The following is a 25,096-nucleotide window of genomic DNA, read 5'->3' as shown; positions in this document are numbered from 1 at the left end:
TGACACCAAGATTCTGGAGAGATTAAAAATCCCCTCTCCAGAGTTCCCTTCATGGCTAAGCAGTTAATGAACCCAACTAGGATCCATGAGGATGCAGGTTCGAGCCCTGGCCTTGCTCAGTAGGTTAAGGATTCTGTGTTGCTGTGAGCTGTGGTGTAGGTTGCAAATGTGGCTCAGATCTGGTCTTGCTGTGGCTGTGGCATAGGCCAGCAGCTACAGCTCTGATTCAACCCCTAGCCTAGGAACTTCCATATGATGTGGGTGCAGCCCTAAAAAGCAAAAAAATAAAAATAAAAATCCTCTCTCTGAACTGAATGCTAATTAGTGAGGGTGTGTCTACTGGTCCTTCCAAACCATGTCCTAAGAACAATGTTCTCTGCTCTCTTTTCTTCCTTCTATGCCAGTTCTACTCTTTCCAGTCTATGTAACTGCAGGAAGCTATTTGCCCTGTCTGTTCCTCTGTTTTTCATCTTCAAAATGGGAGTAATAATAATCTGTCTATGTGGAATAGTCACTGAGGGTTCCCTGCCCACAAGCCCTTAGAGCTTACCACCGTGCTGTCCAACTATGCACTTTCTACCTGCCTGAAGACTTTCTCCAGTGGCCTAACCTCACCGAGCCCACAACATACCAGAAATACTAGAGAGTCCCTCAGGAAGCAGCCCTCAACCAATGACTAATGGAAGCTTGTGTGTAAACATGCCCTTGAGTGGGATGACTGTGAGGCAGGTGTTCTGTATGCCCACGGTAGAGGACATCCCTGAGGTGAGTTCTGTATTGGCTCCCAGAGATCCCCAGCAGGACAGCCCCAGCTGTCTACAGTGGTACTGGGTAACAGCCCCGCCATTGGCTGCCTTCCCATCCATCCCACTTCCCCCATCCCCCATAGGGTTTCCTGGGGTCACCCCCAGATGACCATCTCACACGTGCATCTTTGACTAGGGGAACCCACCTGACACAGTAGCATTAAACATGTGTGATCTCCTCCTTCAACAGTTCCCTCCATATTACCCTGGGATCCACCATTCTCTACTTGGTTTACTCTTCAAGTCTTCTATCTAATTCTTCCATGTCCCTCCAGTACAAACAGAGGACTTGCCTCTCCCTTTTCCAAACACCTGGAAGCCAGCAGCTGGCAACTGTCCTAACTAGCCCATCTTAACTTTCAAAGGGCCCGAGGGAAAGTTTTATAAATGAAGACTCCTGGCCTGGCCTGCCTCCAACCTATCCTCTTCCCACCCTGGGCAAATTCACAGAGTCAACAGCCTCATGAACCTGTATGTTGACTGTATAAGTTGGGCTAGTTTTGATCCCACATCCATGCTCTGTGTACTCTCCCTGTAAGCAGCTGCCCCTTTCTACCCCTAAGACCAGTGGTAAGGTCTGCCCTCAGGTGGAGGCCCACACAGAAGCTGGATTCTGGGGTCCCAGGCACCTCTCGAAGGGGAAGCATGGCTGTCACTGGGCACATTCCCTTGTCCCCTGGAGAGATGTACCTGGAGTGCAGCTAGAGCTGGTTCCTTTGATTTATGGGGTCTAAGGATAGTATTAGAGTCTAAGAATGGCTGCTGGGGCCTAAGAGCAGTACCAATTGGGGGCATGTCCCTCCCCCCATTCAGCAAAACTTCCTGCATCTGCACCCATCCTCCCTACCTTCCCTCCTGTGCAGAGGAAGATGTGTTCTCCCATCAGAGGCCACTGTCTCCTCCTGAGTCCCCCATTCAGAACTTAGGATCAAGGAGAGGTGGGAAGTAAGTGAGAAGAGCCCTAGAGTTCTCGTTGTGACTCAGTGGTTAATGAACCCAACTAGTATCCATGAGGATGAGGGTTCCATTCCTGGCCTCACTCAGTGGGTTAAGGATCCAGCATTGCCATGAGCTGTGGTGTCCTGTGGTTGTGGTGTAGGCCGGCAGCTACAGCTCCTATTCAGCCCTTAGCCTGAGAACCTCCATATGCCATGGGTGCATCCCTAAAAAGCCAAAAAAAAAAAAAAAAAAAAGAAAAAGAAAGAAAAGAAAAGGAAAGAGCCCTGGCTGTGGGAGTGGGAGGGACAGGGTTTCGGGTTTTTGTTTGTTTGTTTGTTTGTTTTAATGGCTGCAGGCTAGGGGTCAAATCTGAACTGCAGCTGCTGGCCTACGCCACAGCTACAGCCACACTGGATCCAAGCCACACCTGGGAATTAGGCCACAGTTTGTGGCAATGCCAGATCCTTAACCCACTGAGCGAGGCCCAGGATCAAACCCAAATCCTCACAGAGACAATAGTGGGTCATTAACCTGCTGAGCCACAACAGAAGCTCCTGGGTTTCAGTTCTGTTCCTGCCATCTACTGGCCAAACCTATGTTTCCTCACTTGCAAAATGGTGGTGACAGTGCTTGTCCAACTTCCAGTTGGCACAAAGGTTCAATGAGTAGTTCAGGGAAAAATGCTCACTCAACTGAATAGCAATTTACAAAGTATAAGGAGGTAGTTGCAATCCTGACTTTATATAGTTTATAGAAGAAGGCAATGCCTGGAGCTTGGGGGAAAAAAGCTTCTCTAGGCCTTAGCTAATGTCATTAGACAATCAGATAATTTGTTTTCCTCTCACCATTGGATGTTTACATAAGGCTCTTTTTTATTCATGCTATTCATATGGGGGGGGGGCTGAGATTCTTAAGTAAAATATCTTATAAAAGAACCAGGCTCCATTATCTAGAAAAGATTTTACTTTAATCCTTTAGAAAAGTGGACTCAGGATGGTAGATCAAAATTACCCACAGAGCTAACGTAATATTAGTTTCTTTTTTATCTTTTAAAAACCTGTTTCAAATATAGCCTTGGAACAGTCCTTAACAGCATGAGGATGTAGAAAGGAGTCTGAGGTCAAGGAAAAATACTAAATGAGATTCAAATAATATAGTTGAATTACTTGGCTTCTATGGCCCTCTGGCTAAGAGAGGTTTTCATATTTTTGAAGAGTCACAGGAAGAGAAAAACAAAAGAAGATATGCAACAGAGACTATAAATAGCTCTCAAAGCCTAAAATGTGTACTGTTCAGCCATTTACAGAGCAAGTTAGCTGACTTCTACCCAAAATGGCTAAAGGATTCGCTGACTCTCTTTACCCTTCATTTAACAGTCTTCAGTGAGATCACTTCCCATCATTCTTACAGCTAAGACTGAAGAGATTCATACAGTTTTCAGTCTACCAGAGACCATCCATTTGGAGATGGGCTTACCAAGGGCTGAGAGAGGCCTCTGGAACTTAGCATAAGGACCTGAGTAACTTTTCTGGGGGAAGAGTCAGAGGGATCATGGCATACTTTGAGACTCAAGAGAGGCAGCACAACACAGCTCAAGGAGACCATTCAAGTCTTTGATTTTTGTTCACCCACATTAAGGCCAAGAGAAGAGCCCGGGTCTTCTAGTCTCCACTCATGTGCAGGGCTGTGTGGTCTAGCGGAACTGACAAGCTGGTAAATCTTTGGTAACCATTTATAATTCTTGGCTACGAAGTCTAGCTTTGTTTCCAACAGTCAGAAGTCAAAGCAAGACCACACAGTCCTAGGACAAGGTGTCACCACTATCAATCTGTCACTTCAAACATCACAAACCCAGCATGTCCAGTCTTTCTCCCTTGGGTCTTATCCCACCTTCCCCTGGTTCCAGCTGGAGGCAAGAGGAAATAATTTTCTTCTCTTGTACCTCATGAATCATCGATGTCAGAGTCCATTTCTTCCTTTCAATGCCAGCTTCTTCATGCTTACCTTCATTCCTGGAAGGAGGACCTCCCTCTGATGAATCTGGATGAGTGTAATTGCCACAAGCACCGCAATGCTCAAAAGCAAGACCACCAAGGCGATGATGGCTGAAGTTCGGGAGAGGGCCTTGAAGCCTAAAATGGGAAGACACATGAGGGGGAGTCAGGAACAGGGCCTGGCCTTCTTTGTAGAATTGGTGGACTGGGGATATAGCTGCATACTTAAGTCACTTCCTCTGGCTTTAGTGAGACCCATACTTTTAGTGCAGAGCAGCAAGTGGGCTCCAACACCCATTTATCTTTCCTCCAAAGAGTGGACTAAAACAGTGTTTGCACGGAGGGAATGCCATGATTTAGTTCTCTGGTATTTCCTACGGCATATCATGCATATTATTGGTCATCCCTAAGATGATTTACAATAACATTTGTTTCAATGTGGATTTGAAAAATATGACCTTTCTATTAAAACATGTGATATTACCTTTCATTTAAAAATAATCTCAGATAAATAAAAAAAATTAAGGAGTTCCCATCGTGGCTCAGCAGTAACGAACCCGACTAGTATCCATGAAGATGCGGGTTAGATCCTTGGCCTCACTCAGTGGGTTAAGGATCTGGCGTTGCTGTGAGATGTGGTGTAGGTCACAGATAGGGCTCAGATTCTGTGTTGCTGTGGCTGTGGTATAGGCCAACAGCTGCAGCTGTAATTCAACCCCTAGCCTGGGAGCTTCCATATGCCATGGGTGTGGCCCTAAAAAGACAAAAAACAAACAAACAAACAAACAAAAAACCCATATTGTATTTTAAATATAGTCAATGATTATAAAGTTCAGTGCATGATGACTGAGGGCAAGCGAATGGTACCATGTTTGAATTTCTAAGATATGTCAGTTCTCAATCAGAATTCAACCTTAGTCATTTTTCCTGTGTGTGTAGTGAAGGCATAGGGTCTTACCTACGTCTTCACAAATGAAAAGTAACTAGACCCCTGGAGTTCCTCCGTGGTACAGTGGGTTAAGGATCTGGCATTGTCACTGCAGTGGCTTGGGTTGCTGTGGGGGCATGAGTTTGATCCCTCACCTGGGAACTTCCACATGCCAGGGGTATGGCCAAAAGAAAAAAAAAAAAGGAGGGAGTTCCCATTGTGGCACTGTGGAAACGAATCCAACTAGTATCCATGAGGATGCAGGTCCGATCCCTGGCCCTGCTCAGTGGGTCAGGGGATCTGGCGTTGCTGTGAGCTGTGGTGTAGATCACAGACGTGGCTCAGATCTGGCGTTGTTGTGGCTGTAGTATAGGCTGGCAGCTGCAGCTCTGGTTGGACCCCTAGCCTGGGAACTCCTATATGCCGCGGATGAGGCCCTAAAAAGCAGGAAAAAAAAAAAAAAGAGCAACTAGACCCCAGTTTAGGCGTTCCCTCCAAAAGGGGTCATGTAATCTCTGGTATTTACATTTTAATCATAATGTGTAAGCTATGTCTACCTATTTTAAAGCAAAAGAAAAAAATGTAGTATATGAATAGTTTTCAACTAAATATATAGCCTATGAATAAAGATAATTATATAGTTATTTACATTATATAGTTATGTATAATGTATCATAATGGGCTATTTCTATTTGTTAAATTTAAACTAATATTGATTGCATAACCACATGGTTATGAACAAATATTTACTTGAGTCTTAACAAACTAATGTGGGTAAATGAAAACTTCATAGTAAAATAGTAGCAAATACATTTATTTTAAAAAAAAGAAAAGAAAGAAAGAAATTTTCTGAAATAATTCCATTTATGTGAAGTTCTAAAACAGACAGATGACAGAAATCAGAACAGTGACTGCATGAAGGTTTGGGGCAGGGATCCACTGTGAAGGAACACATGGTGCTTTCTGGGATAATAGAAATGCTCCTACATCTTAATAGGATTGTGGAGTATATAAGTATGTGCATTTGTCAAAATTTATCAAACTTTCAAAACTCCTTTGGAAAAAACTGAAAATCAAAGTAAGCCTGCTCTTTAGGTACAATTTCTCCTTTAAAAAAAAAAAAAAAAAAGGATTCTTATAAATTGTCCCTATTCTAAAAGGGACAGAAGGCAAGAATATGCAATTTAAGGACACAAGATCTATTATTTCATTGTATATAAATTATACCTAGTTTTTTTTAAAAAAAGATTAGAAGACATTTAATTAAAATATTGACTAAATAACAGTCTTGGTAGAACTGTTATAGCATAAACATAAGCGGTGACACTAAATGGCTGAAATACGATAAACACTAGCATTAAAGGAAGATCAATGATTTCAGAATCCAGCTATGCCTCTCACCAATTGGGTATTTAAATGTAAATTAATTAAAATTAAATAAAATTTAAAAACAGTTCCTCAGCTTCACTAACCACATTTTAAGTGTTCAGTAACCACAAGTGGCGGCCACTGGACGGTATAGCTACGGAGCATTTCCACCATCACAGAAAGTTCTGTGAACAGCAATAGGGTAGATACTGTCCTATTCTAGAATATCTACTTTTAGATCATCATAACTTATGCTTTACAACTGCTTCATTATTTCTAGGAGACATTTTCTTGGAAGAAAATAAAAGAGCATGTATATATTACCATATAAGAGTTAGATTCAGCCTCAATATTCAATCACATCACAATGCTCACTACTTAAAGTCAGTCATGCAGTGGGTCTCAATAGCTCAGAACAGCAAACTCTTGCCATCCCAATCTAACTACCTTGCAGTATAGATGCTGCCACAGACACTTTCTGATGTCAAAGTTGGCCATTTAACACCTTATTTCTTCTACTTTGTCACTGGGAGTGAAGTGGGGAGGAATTTGATAATACTAAATAAAAATTGCAAATGTGTATACCATCTGACTAGCATTCCCACTTCTGGGAATGTATTCCGCAGAACTAGCCCCGAGTGTGTCAAATGACTTATACACCAGGTTACTCATTGCAGAATCGTTTGTCATAGCAACTGGAGGGAGGCCAGCTAACGTGGAATTGATCTTCAGAGCCTTTGAAGGGGTCCTGGATCAACTTTCTGTGATTCCAGATCAAAGGACATGACCCAGACAGGAACTGGTTTATCCACAAAGGCAAATTTTTGCATCAACTTTTAAAGAATGTGTATGCCAGTGTCAGCTACAGAGATTTAAGGGATCCCCCCCCAAGACAAGGTAGAGGTTTAATCTGCCAAATTGGAAGGAATGTAGCAAGTTAGTCTGAATATGTGGTGTTACAGTATGTGTGTTTAAATTTCAAAGTGTTTTGAATACCCAATTTAGAGGCGGAGCGTGGGTGATAAGTAAGCATATATAAGCTAACCACAGCCACGAGGCTGGTCTCAAGTCCAACGTGCTTCAGCAGTTTTCAGGTAAAAAGCTATGATTACCTTAGTCAAACCCTTGCCCTAGCAGAAAAGCCTGTCACAAAGCAAAATGGACTAGACCAGGTCTCATTCATTTAGGAAATGCAGCCTAGAGCTGTGCTGTCATTAGGGTTAGACAAACACTCTATAATTACCTGGTGCCTCCCAAGAGTGGAGAGGCCAGACCCTTCTGGGCTTCCACATGAGCACCTAAAACGTGCTCCTTAGGAAGGCAGGCAGGCAGGGCAGGCTTGGAAGTGTGTGTGTGTGTGTGTGTGTGTGAGAGAGAGAGAGAGAGAGAGAGTGGAGGGGAGGGAGGGAAAGAAAACCTTCTGTACATGTACCCGTAGTATCAGTGGTAACAACTCAGACCCATGGTGGGGGTGGGGGATGCTGTAGGTGCTGTGGCAGCAATAACGCTTGGCTGGCAAGAGAGGCAAGATCCAAGTACTCCACAGTTCATCACAAAATCAACAATATTCTTAAGTGGACCATATACACAGCTGGGTATGGGAAACCACAAGGGCCAAACTAATGGATTATGCAAACCGGAAAAACCATTTAAACAAAGCAAGCATGTTAGTCCTTGTTTTGTGTAGCTTTGACAAAAAGAATTACTTTTATCTGTGGAATGGTGGTGAAAGCCCAGTGAGCGACTGAGTCGCACACCAAAGAGGTTAAGCCAACATTAGCAGGAGACGTGGGTGAAGAGCTGTGGGCTGAAGCTGGGATTTTCATGTGATGCCACAAAATCACACTTGCTGCCTGCTGAGCAGTACTAACCTGCTTGCTCACAGGGTTGGCGGGTCAGGACTGTGAACATCTCTTCTTCCAGCTGCAGGTGAGAGAACACTGAATGAGAGCGTGTCGTGGCCCCTGACTTAAGTTCCCAAAACTTGCACTTGTATTAAAACACAAACCCACTTCACTCCTTCCAAAGGAAAATAATCTGGGGAACAGATGAAACTAGAACTTTTGAGATAGACCAAAAGCTGGATCTATCTAGGATCTCTACACAGCCCCAACCGCCCCCCCCCCATACCCACCATGCAAGGAAAGGAAGAAGAGTGAGTTTGCTGAAATTTTAAACTCAAAAAAATATTTCCCAAAAGAAGTCAAGCTTCTCCTGCAGATTTCCCCACCTCCCAGGGCAGAATAAATCTCCCAGCTATTATTAACATTCACAGGCAGGGGAAAGGCTGTTCTTCAAAGCACACCAGCAAGGGAGGTTTCTGTGTGTGGTAACAACCCACAAGCCTGAGGTCGCCCTTTCAAAACCCAAGACGGGTTATCTGTGGCTGCGGGCTGGCGACAACTGCAAGGGATGTCGCGCTCCCAGGATCCAGCTCCCCAGGATCTGGAAGGCCCCACTCTGGCTGGACTGCGTTTCCGCACAGCCAAAACAGTCAAGCACCCGGCGCATCTCCGGACCCGAAGAAGCGCTCGGTAAAGACGCGTCCACTCTCCGGGCACCGCAGGGACCACCTCCCCGCCGCCCGATGTGGGGCTCACGTCCTTCGGTCCCTACCTCCGGCCCCCTGCGGAATCCGATTTCGTTCCTCACCCTCACAGCGTCCCGATCCTTCTGCGGCGGTTTGGGCGCAGGGTCCCTTGTGTTCACCTGTGCGCAAACAACGCGAAGGCGACCCGCGCTGCCGCAGTGCCAGCCGGCAGCGGCGGGCACGCAGGACGCTCCTGTGGAGGCGGGGAGAGGCGGAGAGAGGCAGGGCGGGGCTGCCTCGGCCCAGGCCCGCCTCTTGTGCGGGTTCAGGCCTAGCACCTCTTCACTTTCCCTCTTCTAGTTCCCCAACACATTTACCCGAAATGGGGGCGGGCAGGGGTCAGAGGCGCCGAGGGCCCTTGGGTCTACATCCACGATCCTGCCCAGACCTACCTGGGGAAGGTGGGCGAGAGGTGTCTACTGCCTGCCTTCCTCTTTGATGTCAAGGCCAAGAGGCTTTTAATCTTTTAGTTGTCTCCACTGTTAACCTCAAGTGGGGGCTGGGCAGAGACTGAGCACTCAGTGGGTGTGCACATGTGGGCCCTGTGTCCCATCTTTCCATGGAGTGGAGGCCAGTAAACACCTGTAATGCTGGGGGTGAGGCAAATAAGCAGACTAGTCTCTGGATCATTTGGACCAGAGAGCAAAGTAATACAGAGACTTTCCCTCTCAAATGTTTTAGCAGCACCACCTTGGCCATGCCCAGAGACATCTTCATTGGTTACTGACAATACTCTCCTCCACTGTGTTTTATGTGGGTGTCATTAGGACAAAATTCAGGACAAACACTCCCTGGAAGAGGCCAAATAGGAAAGATGACAAAAATGCAACCATTCAAATGCCTGGGGTCTGTTTTTAATGCAGCAATAGGTAGGCTTCCGGCCCCTCTGGGTAACCCCAAGGAATCCTGGAATGATTCCAGCAAGAGGCCTGAGCAGGCTCCTCTTGGATCACCCCTCTTTGTGGCTCCTGAATGTCTGGAAGGAAGAGTTGAGGACCCCACTATGTCCTAGGAAGCTAGGCCCTGTGCGCCACTAGTTTTCTGCCCTGTGCAGGTGGGGCAAACAATCTCTGAAACAAGAGGGTCTTCAGAGAAGAATGTTTTAAGACCTCAGATCCCAGAGAGGAAGTCCCCAAGGTGTGTGTATGTGTGTGTGTGTGTGTGTTTGTGCATGTGTGTACACACTCACACACAGGCATGCAAGAGCAATAGTCACTCACCCTCAGTTTGATGGACAGGGGCCCTTGCAGAAGATTTGTACAGGGTCTATGGTTGGGGTCAGGCATTCAGTGAATACTTGCTGAATTGCAATACATTTTCATTGAAAGCCGTGAGCCAATGAAACATAACATATAGGACAGAAAGTGAGAGACCCTCTGCACCTAGGGAACCATAAACCCACAAACAGCTGCTGACATTGCATCTAGACCTGGGTAATACAGGCTCTAAGTGATGAATGGCTGACCTTAACATCCCCAGTGGTTTCCCAGGAACTAAGTTTCCTGGGTCTAAGGGGCCTTGAAGTGCAGTTGATGCTGGTGTCACTGTGAATAACAGAGATCAGTCCATATCACCAAGTTTCCTCTCTGCTATCCTAATCTACAGGCTTGGGAAGTGTGAGTATCTACTTCCTTTAAGAGCCCAAATCTACTTTTATTTTTCCAAACTTCCCTGATTCTCTATGTTCCATGCACTCTCTCACACTTCTTTGTAGCTCCTCAATTAGTCATTCAAAGATACTTCTTCATCAACTTTCCATGTGTAAGAACACACACCCACACCCCCCACCACCCCCCACACACAGTTTCTCATCAGTCCTTCACAAGCAGGAACAAACATAGACACACACACAAAACACACACATATATGCAAACTTTAATGGTTTTTCCAGATCTTAAAGTAATTTAGATTTGCCTTATCAGACATCAAACCATACTATAAAGCTACAGTAATTAGAACAGCCTAGTTTGGATACAGGAATATACCAGGAGATCTAAAGAACAGAAGAGAAAGTCCAGTATGAGAACAATGGGTATGGGATCTTATATAACATCAAGAGAACACTGGAAGAAGGAGTTCTTGTTGTGGCTCAGTATCCTATTGTGACTAGTAACATGAGGATGTGGGTTCAATCCCTGGCCTTGCTCAGTGGGTTAAGGATCCAGCTTTGCTGTGAGCTGTGGTGCAGTTCGCAGACATGGCTTGGATCCTACATTGCTGTGGCTGTGGCATAGGCCATCAGCTGACAGCTTCAATGCAACCCCTAGCCTGGGAACTTCCATATATCACAGGTGTGGGCCTAAAAAAAAAAGAAAAGAGGACATTGAAAGAACATAGAATCCAATAATTGATGTTGAAGTCTCTCTTTTTCACATTTTGGAACAAATCCCAATCACTTATCCTAAATAAAAGTTGATTTTAGATAGATTAAAAGTTTGAATATAAAAAAAGGATTTAATAACCTAAGAAAAAAGAGGAGAACATTTTTACGTTCCTTGGGAAGAGCCAGCCTCTTCTAATGTGAGATCAAAGCAGGGAGATAAAATAAACAAACCTGCATCCATAAAAATGTAAAACAACTGCCTTGAAAAAAGACATTAAAAAAAGGGATAAATTGTGGGGAAATATTTAAGAATGTGATAGCAAAGAGTGAAAAATCATTATACATAATGAGGTCTTATAAATCCAAAAATATATGAATGCCTGAAGTAGAAAAATGGACAAATGACAATATTCAAAAGAATAAATGGCCAATAAACATGGCAAAGATGCTTAGTCTCATTACTTGTCCAAAAGTTGCCAATTAAAACTTTGATATTTTTAAACAAGATTTTCTTCGGCAAATCTGGGTCTTTTATGGTTCCACACAAACTTTTGGATTATTTGTTCTAGTTCTGTGAAAAATGTCGTGGGTAATTTGGTAGGGGTTATATTAAATCTGTAGATTGCATCGGGTAGTATGGCCCTTTTAACTATTAATTCTTCCAATCCAAGAGCATGGGATATCTTTCCATTTCTTTGAATCCTCTTTAGTTTCTTTTTTAGTGTTTTATAGTCCTCAGCTATGTCTTTCACCTCCTTGGTTGGGTTTATTCCTAGATATTTTTTTGGTGCAATTTTAAAAAGTAGTTTTTTAATATTCCTTTTCTGATATTTCATTGTTAGTATACAGAAAGAAATGCAACTGATTTCTGAATGTAAAATACTATTGTGTTTTTACTACTGCGTTATTTTATTACTAATATTTTATAATATATTTTCATATGTTTCAGAATTCAACATTTTCTTTGATCAGTTTAGCAAAGCTTAAAAAGATCTGTGAATGGCTATAATCAAAAAGAACACAAATAAAAAATATTGGCAAGGATATGGAGAGACTGGAACCCTAATAAACTATTGGCAGGAGTGTAAATTGGTGCAGTCACTGTGGAAAACTGTAGGGAGGAGTCCCAAAAAACTAAAAATGGAACTACCATATAATCCAGCTATTCCACTCTTGGGTGTATATATCCAATAAATAAATAAATAAACACACTAATTTGAAAAGATTCATGCACCCCAATGTTCAAAGCAGCATTATTTATAATTGCTAAGATGTGGAGGCAAACTAAATGTCCACCAACAGATGAATGACTAAAGAAACTATGATTCACACAGACATACACACAGGAATATTACTCAGCCATAAAAAAGAATGAAATTTTGCCATTTACAACAACATGGATGTACTTGGAGGGCACTATGCTTAGTGAAATAAGACAGAGAAAAATACTGTATGATATCACTTATATGTGGAAGCTAAAATATACAACAAACTAGTGAATATAACAACAATAAAGACCTATGATGTTCTGTATTGGAGAAAGTTCCATATTAGGGGAAAAACTCTCTTGAAATTTCTGGAATATGACATGCCCTGATTTTTTTTCCCACCTCTCTAGATGCCTTTTGCTGGTTTGTGCTCCTCTCCCAAGAATTTCTCAACACTTAGTCCTGGCTTTATGGCAGTTGTTGAGCAAGTGACACCTATTGCCTACCACCAGAAGCAGCAGTCCCAGCATGTCAACCCATTGCCTGATTTGCAGGTGTCAGGGTCGCCAAGAAAGATATGACTTGCACAGACTCTGGGTGGAATAACACTTCCCTTCCATAGGGAAGAGACAGAGCAAGAGGTGTTTCAATAGGTCAGCATCCATGCCCCATGATTAGTGGGTCTTACCCCCCAGCCAACACAGTATGCAGGTGAAGGACTCCTTCCCCTCCCCCAAGGGGGGCTCTGAAATACAGAAAGCTGGGGGACATGGCATGCCTCTGGGCCAGTGACCCACATGCTCAGCAGAACAAAGTACACCTCAAACCCAGAACCGGGGAAGATGTTCTCAAGCAAAGAGGTATGGCTGCTACAGGCTTTGATGGCTCTTCATCTCTTTGTCAGGAAATGTTCCAGGCCTAGGGCAGCCCTTCTAGATTGCATGTGTCTGCCTTTCCCAACAGCAATTTCTGATTAGTCTGTCTCTCCACTAGACAGAAAACCCCATACAAGCAGAATCCATACTATTCTTACTAAGTGTTATAGTCTCAATGTCTACAACAGTCAAGTGGCTAGTGAACTCTCAGTAAGTATGTGTTGAATAAACAGAATGCTCTTTTACGGATGAAGGATATTAACACTTTGACTGTCTTACTTGACACATACTTTTCCCAAGTTTTCCATTTCAGACTAAACATTTTCACAAGTGACTGCTGTCTTTCTGACTGCATGATGAGGCTTGTAATATCTAAGTTGAACAGAAGATATCTATTTGGAAATGGTTTATAGCTGCCTAGAATATAGACCATAAAAACAACTGGGTTATCCAGGGGACTGCTAGATTGGTATTTAGGAAACCTGGTTTTTTGTCTCATCTCTTCTAAGTACCAGCAGGTACATGACCCTGGATACATCTCTAGACTTTGAGGATCCGCAGGTGATTTTTTTTTTGTTTTTTTTTAATCTGTGAAATGAAGGCATTGGGTAGTATCTGTCTATGATGCCATTATTTCTGAAAGCTCAAGGCTAGAGATGTACATCCTTAGCACAATGGGAATGCTTGGAGTTTGGGGAGAGACTAGAGATGATCAAGAGTAAAGGTCTAAGGGTAGTGACTTGGGGTGAAAATCAAATTTCCAGAGGTCACGAAGAGTGGGTAAGGAGGAAATGGAGCATTTGTGTGTGTGCGTGTGTGCGCGCAAGTGTGAGCATGTGCCCCAGAGGACCCTAATTTCTGCTCCCCTTCAAAGCAGTCCTCACCTTCACCATTTTAACCAAACTTATGTCCTACCTAAATTTATCACCTCATTTTTCTTGATTTTGTTTTTGATTGAGCAAGTTTAATAAAATACAAGGAACAATTTTTCTCTGAGTTTATGGTTATATAACATTTTTGTAGGTAGAAGATTGTGACCAAGAAGATTTTTTCCATCTGATATTTCTAAGAATCTATATTAGTCTGGATTATCCTAAGAAACAGAAACATATCTATGTGTAGGGGTGTGTGTATGTGTCTGTGTGTATACAAATACATATACACATATATACACATGTAAGTGTATACATGCATACATATATACATGATTTATTGAGAGGAGTTGGCTCACGTGGTTATGGAGACTGAGAAATCTCAGGATTTGCAGTTGACAAGCTCAGAACCCAGGAGTACCAGTAGTGTACATCTAGTCTGAGTCCAAAGGCCTGAGAACCAGGAAAGCTGATGGTGTAAGTTTCAGTGTTTAACCAGCTATCTGAGCATTTGATGATCCAGTCAGGTTAACACATAAAATTATCCATTGCAAAATTCATTTTCCTTTCCTTGAATTCTACACTTCCATCCCCAGATCCAGGTCTTGCCTGGGTGGTGTCATATGGGGCAAGCCGTGCCTTGCAATAGAAGTTCTGGGCTAGAAAAAGCCTCATCCCAACCTGCTCTTGTGGAAGACTTTCAGGAAGACTGACAAATGCGCTTTGCAATAATGGCTCAAGAGTCCCATTTATAAAGGAGAAAAGGCAAATTTGGAATAAGATTGGTGAAATTAAAACCCAATACCACTGTGTGCTTTTAGTATTTGGAGGTTCAGGAGTTGAATGAATCCTTTACCTGCTGTAGTTTACTGCAAGTTTCTGGCCTCCTATACCTGCTGCAGTGCCAGACCTCACTGATCGCAGCTGGGTTTGATGTAACACCTTCTATCCCCTTCTTGGACCCTTCTTTCTTTCTGGCCTCAGAAGCTCACTCACTGGACCAACCCAGTGTATTCCACCCCACAGTTACCTCCCACACCAGTTCCATTTTCCATACATTTAACAAATTTTGCCTTGGTTGCTTCTGTGTTCCAGGCACTGTTCTGTGTGCTGAGTCTGAGTGGGAAATGAGTCTGACACTTGGGGGACTGAGCTTCACTCCCACCCTTCACACCCTCATCCCAGCCCTGTTATCACCGGATCAGACTTTTTGCACAGCCACCAAGGATCTGCCCCCACTGTCACCTCGTAGCCATCTTACTTAGTGTTCACTTTTTTGTGCCATGGACCCTTTTGGCAGTCTGGTGAAGCTGATGCATGTTCTTGGAATCATTTTTTTTTCTCTTCTTCTTCTTTTTTTTTTTTTTTTTTTTTCTCTTTTAGGGCCATACTTGTGGCATTTGGAGGTTCCCAGGCTAGAGGTCGAATCAGAGCTGTAGCCACTGGCTTACACCACCGCTGTAGCCACCAGCCTACACCACAGCTAACAGCAATGCTAGATCCTTAACTCACTGAGTGAGGCTGGGGATCAAATCTTCATCCTCGTGGTTACTAGTCAGATTCGTTTCCTCTGAGCCACAACGGGAACTCTGGAATCATTTTTTTTTTTTTAATGTAAATAATGAAACACACAGAATTGCAAAGGGAATCTTTATATTGAAGTGCATTTTCAAATGTTTTAAAAATCAAATTTGTGATGTCTGTGCTTCTTTATTAACTCATTCAGTAATGAGATCCTGCTGCAAATCCAACACCTACTCTAATTTCAAAGTGTGATGAGCATAAAGGATAAAGACATCTTCCACAACTGTAATGTGACATGAAAATATCTGTGATTTCTACTGGTGACAAAGTCACAAGTCTTGCCAATACCATTTGCTTTGTTGATTATACCCTGAATACTATTTCCATTTCCTAAAAATAAAGAAGTACTTCCTCATGTGCAGAGACATAAGTCCCCTGAGTTCTGTGGACCTCAGGTTAAGAGCCTGCTGGATCAGTCTTACAGCATAGCTATGTGTTTCCAGCTCAAAATCTTTTGATGACTCATTCATTCAACATTGAATTCTTACTCCCTACTGAAATGAGCCCAAATTTAGCCTGGCATTCAAAGATCTGCTTTTACCAATTAATTTCTTTCTGCTTTAAAACATTTACCTAAATGGTACTGTATATTCTATTCTTTTGCCACTTCACTTTTCCTTTCAAAAGTCCCTCCCCCCGCACCGAGATTTATCCAAGTTGTTAGCTATAGATTAATTAGAAATAAGTTGTGTAGTATTCTAGTGTATAAATAAATTACAGTTCATTTACGCTTTTCTGTATTTGTGGATATTTGGATTTTTTCCATTTTGCATTGTTTGTAAACAATGTTGTATTGGATTTCTGATTGTTATTTTAATTAATTATTTTAGGGCCACATCTATTGCATATGGAAGTTCCTAGGCTAGGGGTCGAATTGGGCTGCATCTGCTGGCCTACTCCATAGCCACAGCAACGCTGCATCCAAGACATGTCTGTGACCTACACTGTAGCTCACAGCAGTACCGGATTCTTAACCCATTGAGTGAGGCCAGGGATCAAACCTGCATCCTCACTGATACTAGTTGGATTCGTTTCCACTGTGCCACAATGGGAACTTTTTTTTTTTTTTTTAATTTAAAAAATGTTTTTAAATTTTTTTGTTTTTCAGGGCCGCACCCACAGCATATGGAAGTTCCTAGGCTAGGGGTTGAATCAGAGCTACAGCTGCTGGCTACAGCCACAGCCACAGCAATGCCTACACCAGTCTGCGACCTACACCACAGCTCACGGCAATGCCGGATCCTTAACCCAATGAGTCCAGGGATCGAACCTACAACCTCATGGTTCATGGTTGGATTCATTTCACTGTGCCACAATGGCAACTCCTATGATTATTATTTTTAAATGAATAAAAAATTTAAAAATTTGAATGGATTAAATATTGCTAGCTAAAACTGGTGAAAACTAAAAGCTCTTTGGGATCCTGGGAACTTGTTCTGGATCAATTCTACCTGAGTCACAGATTGGCACATACTAAGCCCTTTCTTAGAATTGGGCCCTGCCTGTACCAGGGACTGGGCGGGCATGGATGGCCCAGCCAAAACTTTTAAATGGGTTAAGATTTATAAACAAGAGCTTTGCTTGTCCCCTTGGGGAACAATTTTAATTGCAATCTCTTTCCAATTTTTATCACCTGGTGGGGGAATGAAATTCTGCACTCCTAGTTGGAATATGCCTAATTTCCTCTTCACTTGACTGCTTCAATTTATCTTTTTTTTTTCCGCCTGATTGGATTCTGCATTCTTCTCATAGTTTTCTTGTCTGGCTGTCAGCCACAATTCTATTGTCATTTTATAACATTCTCTCTACAGTGTGCCTTTGTTTACAATTACAGCTAATTTTAAATTTTTTCCTCCTTTCTACTTTAAAATTTTTTATTGTCCTTTTTCTAACTTCTTGAACAAAATGGTTAACTTATTATTTTAAAAAATCCCTGCCCCCCCCCCACAGGATTATGCTATATATGCATCCAAGGCTATGTTCTTTGCTTCAAATGTCTCTTCATCTATGTTCCACAAATTTTCAAAATGAACACTTCTGTTATTATTCAGCTGTAAATATTTCGTGATTTTCTATTATGATATTCTTTGACCCATTGATTTTATTTAAATGTATTTTCTTATTTTCCAGATTATGAAGTTTGGGAACAAAATTTTTATAACTAAATCAGCCATAAATCAGAGTTTTTTGTACTGTAGTTAGAAAATTTAGTGTTTATGATATTCGTCTTTAATAGTTCTTAAAATTGCCTTTGTGGTCATGTACTTGGTCAAATTTGTAGATAATTTATTGAGTTTGAGTAGACTAATGTTTTTAAAATTCAATTTAAAAATGTGGTTGTATGCAGTAACATTCCTGTTTTTGGTGTACAGTTCTACAAATTTTAGCAGATGCAGAAAGTCTAGGACTACCTACCACAATAGAACCAGAACCATTCCAGCAGCCTCTACTGCTCAACCTCTCCCCACCCACATCCCCTGGCAATCACTAATCTGTTTTCTGTTCCTTTCATTTTGTTTCCTTTAGAATGTTTTGTGGAGTTCCCGTTGTGACACAGTAGAAACGAATCTGACTAGTAACCATGAGGTTGAGGGTTCGATCCTTGGCCTCGCTCAGTGGGTTAAGGATCCTGCATTGCCATGAACTGCAGTGTAGGTCGCAGACTGGTGTAGGCATTGCTGTGGCTGTGGCTGTGGCTTAGGCTGACAGGTGTAGCTCCAATTTGACCCCTAGCCCCCCATATGCCATAGGTGTGGCCCCCCACCCAAAAAAAGAACGTTTTGGTAAATGGTATCATTTAGTATATGACCTTTTGAGTCCAACTAATTTTACTCAGCATAATGCATGTGAAATTCATCCATGTTGCTGCATATATCAACAATTCATTCCCTTTTATTGCTGAATAGTATCTCATTGTATGAATATATAACTGTCTATCCGTTCACCAGCTGAGGGACATTTATAAGGTTTTCAGTAACAATATACATTTTAAGTTATTGGGAGCCTTATATGTAGAATTCTATATATGTCCATTATATGAAGACTTTTGTGTTGTTCAAATTTTCTATAGACTTAGAAAAATTTTGTCTCTTGGATCCATCACTTTCTGGGAGATTTATACTAAAACTTCTCACTATGAGAGTATATATGTTGTTGTGTGCTTATAATTCCTATAGTGTTTTCTTTATATACTAAGAAGCCTGTGTTGTTAGACTCATATAGGTACAGAATTGTTATATCTTCCAGGCAACTTACTCCTTTTATCATTAAGCAAAGTTTCTCTTCATTCCTAATAATGTTTTCCAAGTCCTTTTTATCACATATGAATACTGTCATGCCCTTTGCCCACCAGATATATTCCCCACTCTTTTCTTCCCTGCTCTGGCTCACAGATTGCATCGCCCAAACTCCTTTGACAGCTGCCTTGTGGTTAGGTTGCTAAGGGGAGGCAAGAGATTTAAGAGTGGAGAAGAGAGGAGTTCCCGTCGTGGCACAGTGGTTAACGAATCCGACTAAAAACCATGAGGTTGCGGGTTCGATCCCTGGCCTTGCTCAGTGGGTTAACGATACAGCGTGGCTGTGAGCTATAGTGTAGGTTGCAGACGCAGCTTGGATCCCAAGTTGCTGTGGCCCTGGTGTAGGCCGGCGGCTACAGCTCGGATTCGACCCCTAGCCTGGGAATCTCCATATGCCCTGGGAGCGGCCCAAGAAATGGTAAAAAGACTGAAGAAAAAAAAAAAAAGAGTGGAGAAGAGAAAATTCAAGTACTTCTTGCCCCTCCCTCCTCACTCTAAGCTGCGTTTTGGTGGAAGCCCTGTTCCCTCCATGACTGTAGGGCCAGTGGAGATCCCTCCTCCAGGGTTCCAGTATCCTTTGAGGGTAAAACTCTTCTTCCCCTCAGAGTGGCAACAGCTTCTCTCTGTTTTTCATGCCTGTTTTTGTTTGTTTGTTTTGTCTTTTTAAGGCCACACCCATAGCATACGGAAGTTCCCAGGCTAGGGGTTGAATCTGAGCTGTAGCTGCCGGCCTATACCACAGCCACAGCAACTCGGGATCTGAGCCACATCTGCCTATACCATAGCTCACGGCAACACAGGATCCTTAACCCATTGAATGAGGCCAGGGATCAAACCCGTGTACTCATGGATACTAGTTGGATTTGTTACTGCTGAGCCATGATAGGAACTCCTCATGGCTGTTTTATTTCCTGAATTCTACCTTCTTCTGTGGGTTGTCCCTAAACCATCTCATCTGTGGATTCTGCTGGGATGCAGGTTTTATGCGCCTTTTAAAACTATTCCATTTTTGAGTAAATCTGTAATTTCTGACATATTTTTACTTATTCCTATCATCTTATTTAGTGACCTGTATTTATTTTGCTTTATTTCTTTGTCTTCTTCTTCCCCTCTTTCCTATCTTTCAATAGAATTTATTGATTTTTCTTTATTCCCTCTTTTCTGTTCACCAATTTTCAATATATACATTCTATTTTTATGCTTTTATTGGTTACTGTGCCATAGTAAGAAATGGTCTCTGCTCTTGGTTCCTGAGAGCTCTTAAATCCTCTGGCATTTCCCAGGTGATAGGAACATATTTTGTTCTAATGAGGTAACTCTTGGTGGCCTCCTGGATAGGGGCTGTTCACCAGAAAGACCAAGCATGATTAGAAGCTTGAAACTTTCAGCTACTATTACTACTACTACTATCACTGCTACTAGCAGATCCAGTGGAGATGTGTGTCACTAACTGACTCAGATCAAGGGTTCCCACCTCTCCAAGTACAAGTGCAGGGTTTCACACCTCCAACCTTGTAGGTGTCCAGGGGGCACCACCAGGTTTATGTTTTCCTGGGACATTACTGGGTCGAGTTGAATGCAGCTGGGCACTCAGATAGGAACAGAACAAAGTTCCATTGCAATGATGGATTTTGCTCTTTTGAGAAATCACCAGATTTAGGGCTGAGGCATCTAAGCTAAGATTGTGACCTGAGAGTAGGAAAATTTCTGGAGAAGGTGGGACATTCAGCTGGTGAGACCTCACCCTTTTGGTGGTGTCTCTCCCAGCGATCCTGTCCAACACAACTGCAGGGGGCGCCATTCAAATGGACTATGGCCCTGAAGCTGTGTAGTGTGCAATCTCTATAGCCAAACGCAGTGGCCTGGGTCTGGCTGGACACACAGGCTTCCCTGCATTCCCCACTTCTTGCCTTTTTTCTCCCTAACTTCTAGAGGGTCACCTTCCAAGCTTGGAGTACCAGGTGTACACCGCTTTGAGCCTCTCCCCACTCACCTCTGGGACTGTTTGAAGATAATGTTCTTCCCACCTTTAGGAACAGTGAACCAGTTTTTAGATGCTGATAATTCTGTCTCCAGTACTGATGGGCCATCAAGATTGTTGTATATGTATATATATTTATATACACATATAAAATAGAAATATATATTAAAATATATATGTATATGTAAATTCATGAGTATAGCATAGTTTTTTGTCTAGGCGGGGGTGTAGGTAGGAACACCTGAGGGTAGACATTATGACTAGCCTCTTTTTTTTTGTCTTTTGTCTTTTTAGGGCCACACCCGTGGCATATGGAGGTTCCCAGGCTGAATCAGCTGTAGCTGCTGGCCTATGCCACGGCCATAGCAACGCAGGATCCAAGACGTGTTTGCGACCTATACCATAGCTCACAGCAATGCTGGATCCTTAACCACTGAGCAAGGCCAGGGATCAACCCCTGTCTTCATGGATACTAGTTGGATTTGTTAAGCACTGAGCCACGACGAGAACTCCATAGCCTCTTTTTATAACTGTTGGGACTAACAGATATTAAGTGATTTGGCCAAGATCCCCCAACTAATATGTGATAAAAGTAACTCCTGATTTGTCTGACCTCCATTATTGTGGTACTACCTGGTTAGTAATTTCTAGTGAAGGAGGAGAGTAAAGCGAGTTTATTGAAGAACATAGTAAAAAAACATATATATGAATATAGAATACACAGGTATACAATAGAATGCACAGACCTTTTTTTATTGAAGTAGATTGATTTACAATGTTGTGTTAATTTGTGCTGTACAGCAAAGTGATTCTGTTATACATCTATGTGTATATATATATACTTTTTAAAATATTCTTTTCCATTATGGTTTATCATAGGACATTGAATATAGTTCTCTGTGCTATACGGTAGGATATTGTTGTTTATCCTCTCCATATATAATAACTTACATCTGTTGACCCAATCCCCCCACTCCTTCCTTCCCCCAGCCCCCTCCCCCTTGGCAGCCACAAACTATTCTCCTTATCTGTGATTCTGTTTCTGTTTCATAGAAAGGTTCATTTGTGTCATATTTTAGATTCCACAAGTGATATCATATGGTGTTTGTCTTTTTCTGACTTACTTAGTATGATTATTTCCAGGTCCATCCATGTTGCTACAAATGGCATTATTTTGTTCTTTTTTATGGACGAGTAGTATTTCATCGTGTATATATATCTTCTTTATCCATTCATCTGTCAATAGAAATTTAGTTTGTTTCCATGTCTTGGCTGTTGTGAATAGTGCTGCTATGAACGTAGGGGTTCATGTATATTTTTGAATTGTAGTTTTGTCTGGATATATGCCCAGGAGTGGGATTGCTGGATCATATATGGTAACTTTATCCTTGATTTTTTTAGGAACCTCCATACTGATTTCCATAGTGGCTCTACCAACTTATATTTCCAGCAAAAGTGTAGGAATATTCCCTTTTCTTCACATCCTCTCCAGCATTTGTTATTTGTAGACTTTTTGATAATGTTATTTGTAGACTATTCTAATCAGTGTGAAGTGGTACCTCACAAAGTGGTACCTTTGATTTGCATTTCTCTAATAATTGGAAATGCTGAGCATCTTTTCATGTGCTGATTGGCCATCTGGATGTCTTTGAGAAATGCCTATTTAGGTCTTTTGCCCATTTGTTAATTGAGTTGTTGCTTTTGTTGTTGAGTTGTATGAGCTGTTTGTATATTTTAGAATTTAAGTCCTTGTTGGTCATAATATTGGGAAATATTTTCTCCCATTCCATAGGTTGTCTTTTTTTGTTTGTTTTTGTTTTTTTTTTAATGGTTTCCTTTGCTGGGCAAAAGCTTGTAAGTTTGATTAGGTCCCATTTGTTTATTTTTGTTTTTATTTCTGTATGAAAAGATCTTAAATGCTTATTAGTTCAATGAATTTTTAATGCATAAACACCACCTAGTTCAAGATACGGAACATTTCCATCACTCCAGAATGTCCCCTCATACCTCCTCCCAGGGGTCATCACTATTGTGACATCTGTCACCATGAATGAGTCTTGCCTTTTCTTGAACTTTATATGAAAGGAACGGCACAGCACAGGCTCCCAAGTGAGGCTTCTTACTCTAGGTGATAGGCATGAGCATACTGGTGCATGCTTGTGTGCTGCCGAGTCTTGTTTGCCCTTCTTGGTGACACACTGAATATAATACCAGAAACACACACCACACACTGTGAATGGATGAGCTGAGTCATGGATGTTCTGTAGATCTCTAATTGCCAGGTTTAGGATGAGGCAACATCTCGAGTGAATTGGCTACATTTATATTTGTTTCAAGCACAATAATGAAAGTCATTGCCCCAGTGAGCTTTATCTGTTTTTTTAATAACTTCCATTCTTTAATCACATTAGATGTTCATTTGGAAAACAACGTTAACTTCATTGGGACAGTACTGCTTGATTAAGTGCTTCATCCCACTTAATCAGAATGGAGACAGTGGTGGGTATTGAAATCTCAACTTTTAGAAGGACGAAGGCCATCTTCTATTTCTCCTATCTCTTTATAGGACTGTCCTGGGTAGAAACACATCCAAAGGAAAATGAGTACTGCTCACTACTGGCCTTGAACTGGGCAAGAGGAGTCTTGCTTTTCCCCTTTCTTTTCTCTCCTCTTTCATTAGTGTTACCATAAATGATAGTACAGGCAGAAAAGAGAAATGCTGCATGTCCCATGGGCCATAGCCTCCTTCATGTCTCAAAGGCAGTGTAACTAGATGGTAGTGATTCAGGCATTGCTATTTTACTAGTTGTGTGACTTTGGGAAGGTGACACCCTTTCTGTGCCTCCAGTGCCTCAGCTGTAGAATGGGGACAGGAATAGTACCTGCGTCACAGTACCTACCATTGCTGTGAATGAGCTGGTGTGTTACAGGAACTGCTAGAATGCATGAGACTCTGTTGGGCATTTAAAACATGACAGATGAAGAGAAGAGCCAAGGTGACTGGGAGATAAAGATGGGGAAATATGGAGTTCCCGTGGTGGCTCAGTGGTTAACGAATCTGACTGGGAACCATGAAGTTGTGGGTTTGACCTCTGGCCTCACTCAGTGGATTAAGGATCCAGCCTACCGCATGAGCTGTGATGTAGGTCACAGATGCAGCTCAGACCCTGCGTTGCTGTGGCTGTGGCTGTGGCATAGGCCATCGGCTACAGCTCCGATTAGACCCCTAGCCTGAGAACCTCCACATGCCACAGGTGCAGCCCTAGAAAAAACAAAAAACAACAACAACAAAAAAAAGATGGGGAAATATGTTAGGATGTATTATAAAAAATACAGATAAAGAAATGGAAGAGAAATTATGAGAAAAAGAGGATCAGTTCTGGAAGTACAGCATTCTGTAGCAAGTTCCAGAAACAGAGCAGAGAAAATAGCGGGGAAGAGATGATCAAAGATGTAATACAAGGAAACCCCCCAGAATTAGAGAAAAAATAATTTCCAGAATGAGACTGCTAAATTGAACACCCCGCACAGTGGATGAAAAAAGAGGCAAACAAGCTATGTTATTTTCAAAACATTGATGATAGAGAGGACACTGGAGAGAGAGAGGAAGAGAGAAGGAAAAAGAGACAGTTTACTTACAAAGAAATGGAAATCATTCAGCTTCTTAATAACAACACTGAATACCAGAAGATATTGAAATTATGCATTAAGATTCCCCTCTATAACCAAATAAAATGGTGATGATAGTAAAAATAATTCTAATATGCAAACAATAGCTAATATTTATTGATTGTGTACAAAGTGTCAGGAAGTAAGTTAAATTCTTCACATTGATCCTGTTTAATGCTCACAAATTTATAAGAAAACTTTTATTATTATTCCCATTTTGCATATGAAGAAATAGAAATGCAACAAGATTAATTAGCTTGTTAAAGGCAGAGAGTAAGCTTTGGAGGCAAAATGAGTTTCTAAAAAATTACAAAAATACCTGATTTGTGCAGTAAGATGTTAATGTTATAGCTGGCATACAGGGTAAGAGACTAAAGAGAAGAAAAGAACAAACAGAGAATTTGACAAAGGTCACTATATTTAAGATGTGAGAGAAATAGAAATTATCTCAGAGATGGAAAGGGGAAAAACTGTAGCACTTAGAACTGTTATTTCTCTTTGAGTCTTTTGTTAATGAGCCTGTTTGCAAAATCTTTGCCATTAAGGAACATCTGGTATTTTGCAAAATCCATTATGATTCTAGGCACCTAAACGAATATTTCTCTACTGACGAAGGCAGCTTTATATGTTGAAATGTGTTCTGGTGTAAATGAAGTGGATTTG

At 41.8% G+C, this 25,096-nt stretch overlaps 1 protein-coding gene across 3 annotated transcripts in view; it reads right to left on the bottom strand.

Annotated features, from left to right (window-relative positions):
* Positions 1-8,839, bottom strand: part of ENTPD3 (ectonucleoside triphosphate diphosphohydrolase 3) — a 34,009-nt gene extending 25,170 nt beyond the window's left edge. Inside the window, exons 1-3 of one of the 3 annotated variants that reach the window (XM_047770516.1) lie at positions 8,652-8,839; positions 7,907-7,958; positions 3,750-3,877 (exon numbers count right to left, since the gene is read on the bottom strand). In XM_047770516.1, coding sequence (XP_047626472.1) covers positions 3,750-3,877; positions 7,907-7,946 — 168 coding nt within the window. In that variant the 5' untranslated portion in view covers positions 7,947-7,958; positions 8,652-8,839. The remainder of the gene's footprint in view (positions 1-3,749; positions 3,878-7,906; positions 7,959-8,651) is intronic. The other 2 variants (XM_047770503.1, XM_047770509.1) reach the window with 2 other exon arrangements.
* Positions 8,840-25,096: the final 16,257 nt, after the last annotated feature.

This window comes from Phacochoerus africanus, chromosome 1 (genome assembly GCF_016906955.1).
Source record: "Phacochoerus africanus isolate WHEZ1 chromosome 1, ROS_Pafr_v1, whole genome shotgun sequence".
In the NCBI taxonomy this organism is placed as follows: domain Eukaryota; kingdom Metazoa; phylum Chordata; class Mammalia; order Artiodactyla; family Suidae; genus Phacochoerus; species Phacochoerus africanus.
This window is presented reverse-complemented; position numbering and strand designations above follow the sequence as displayed.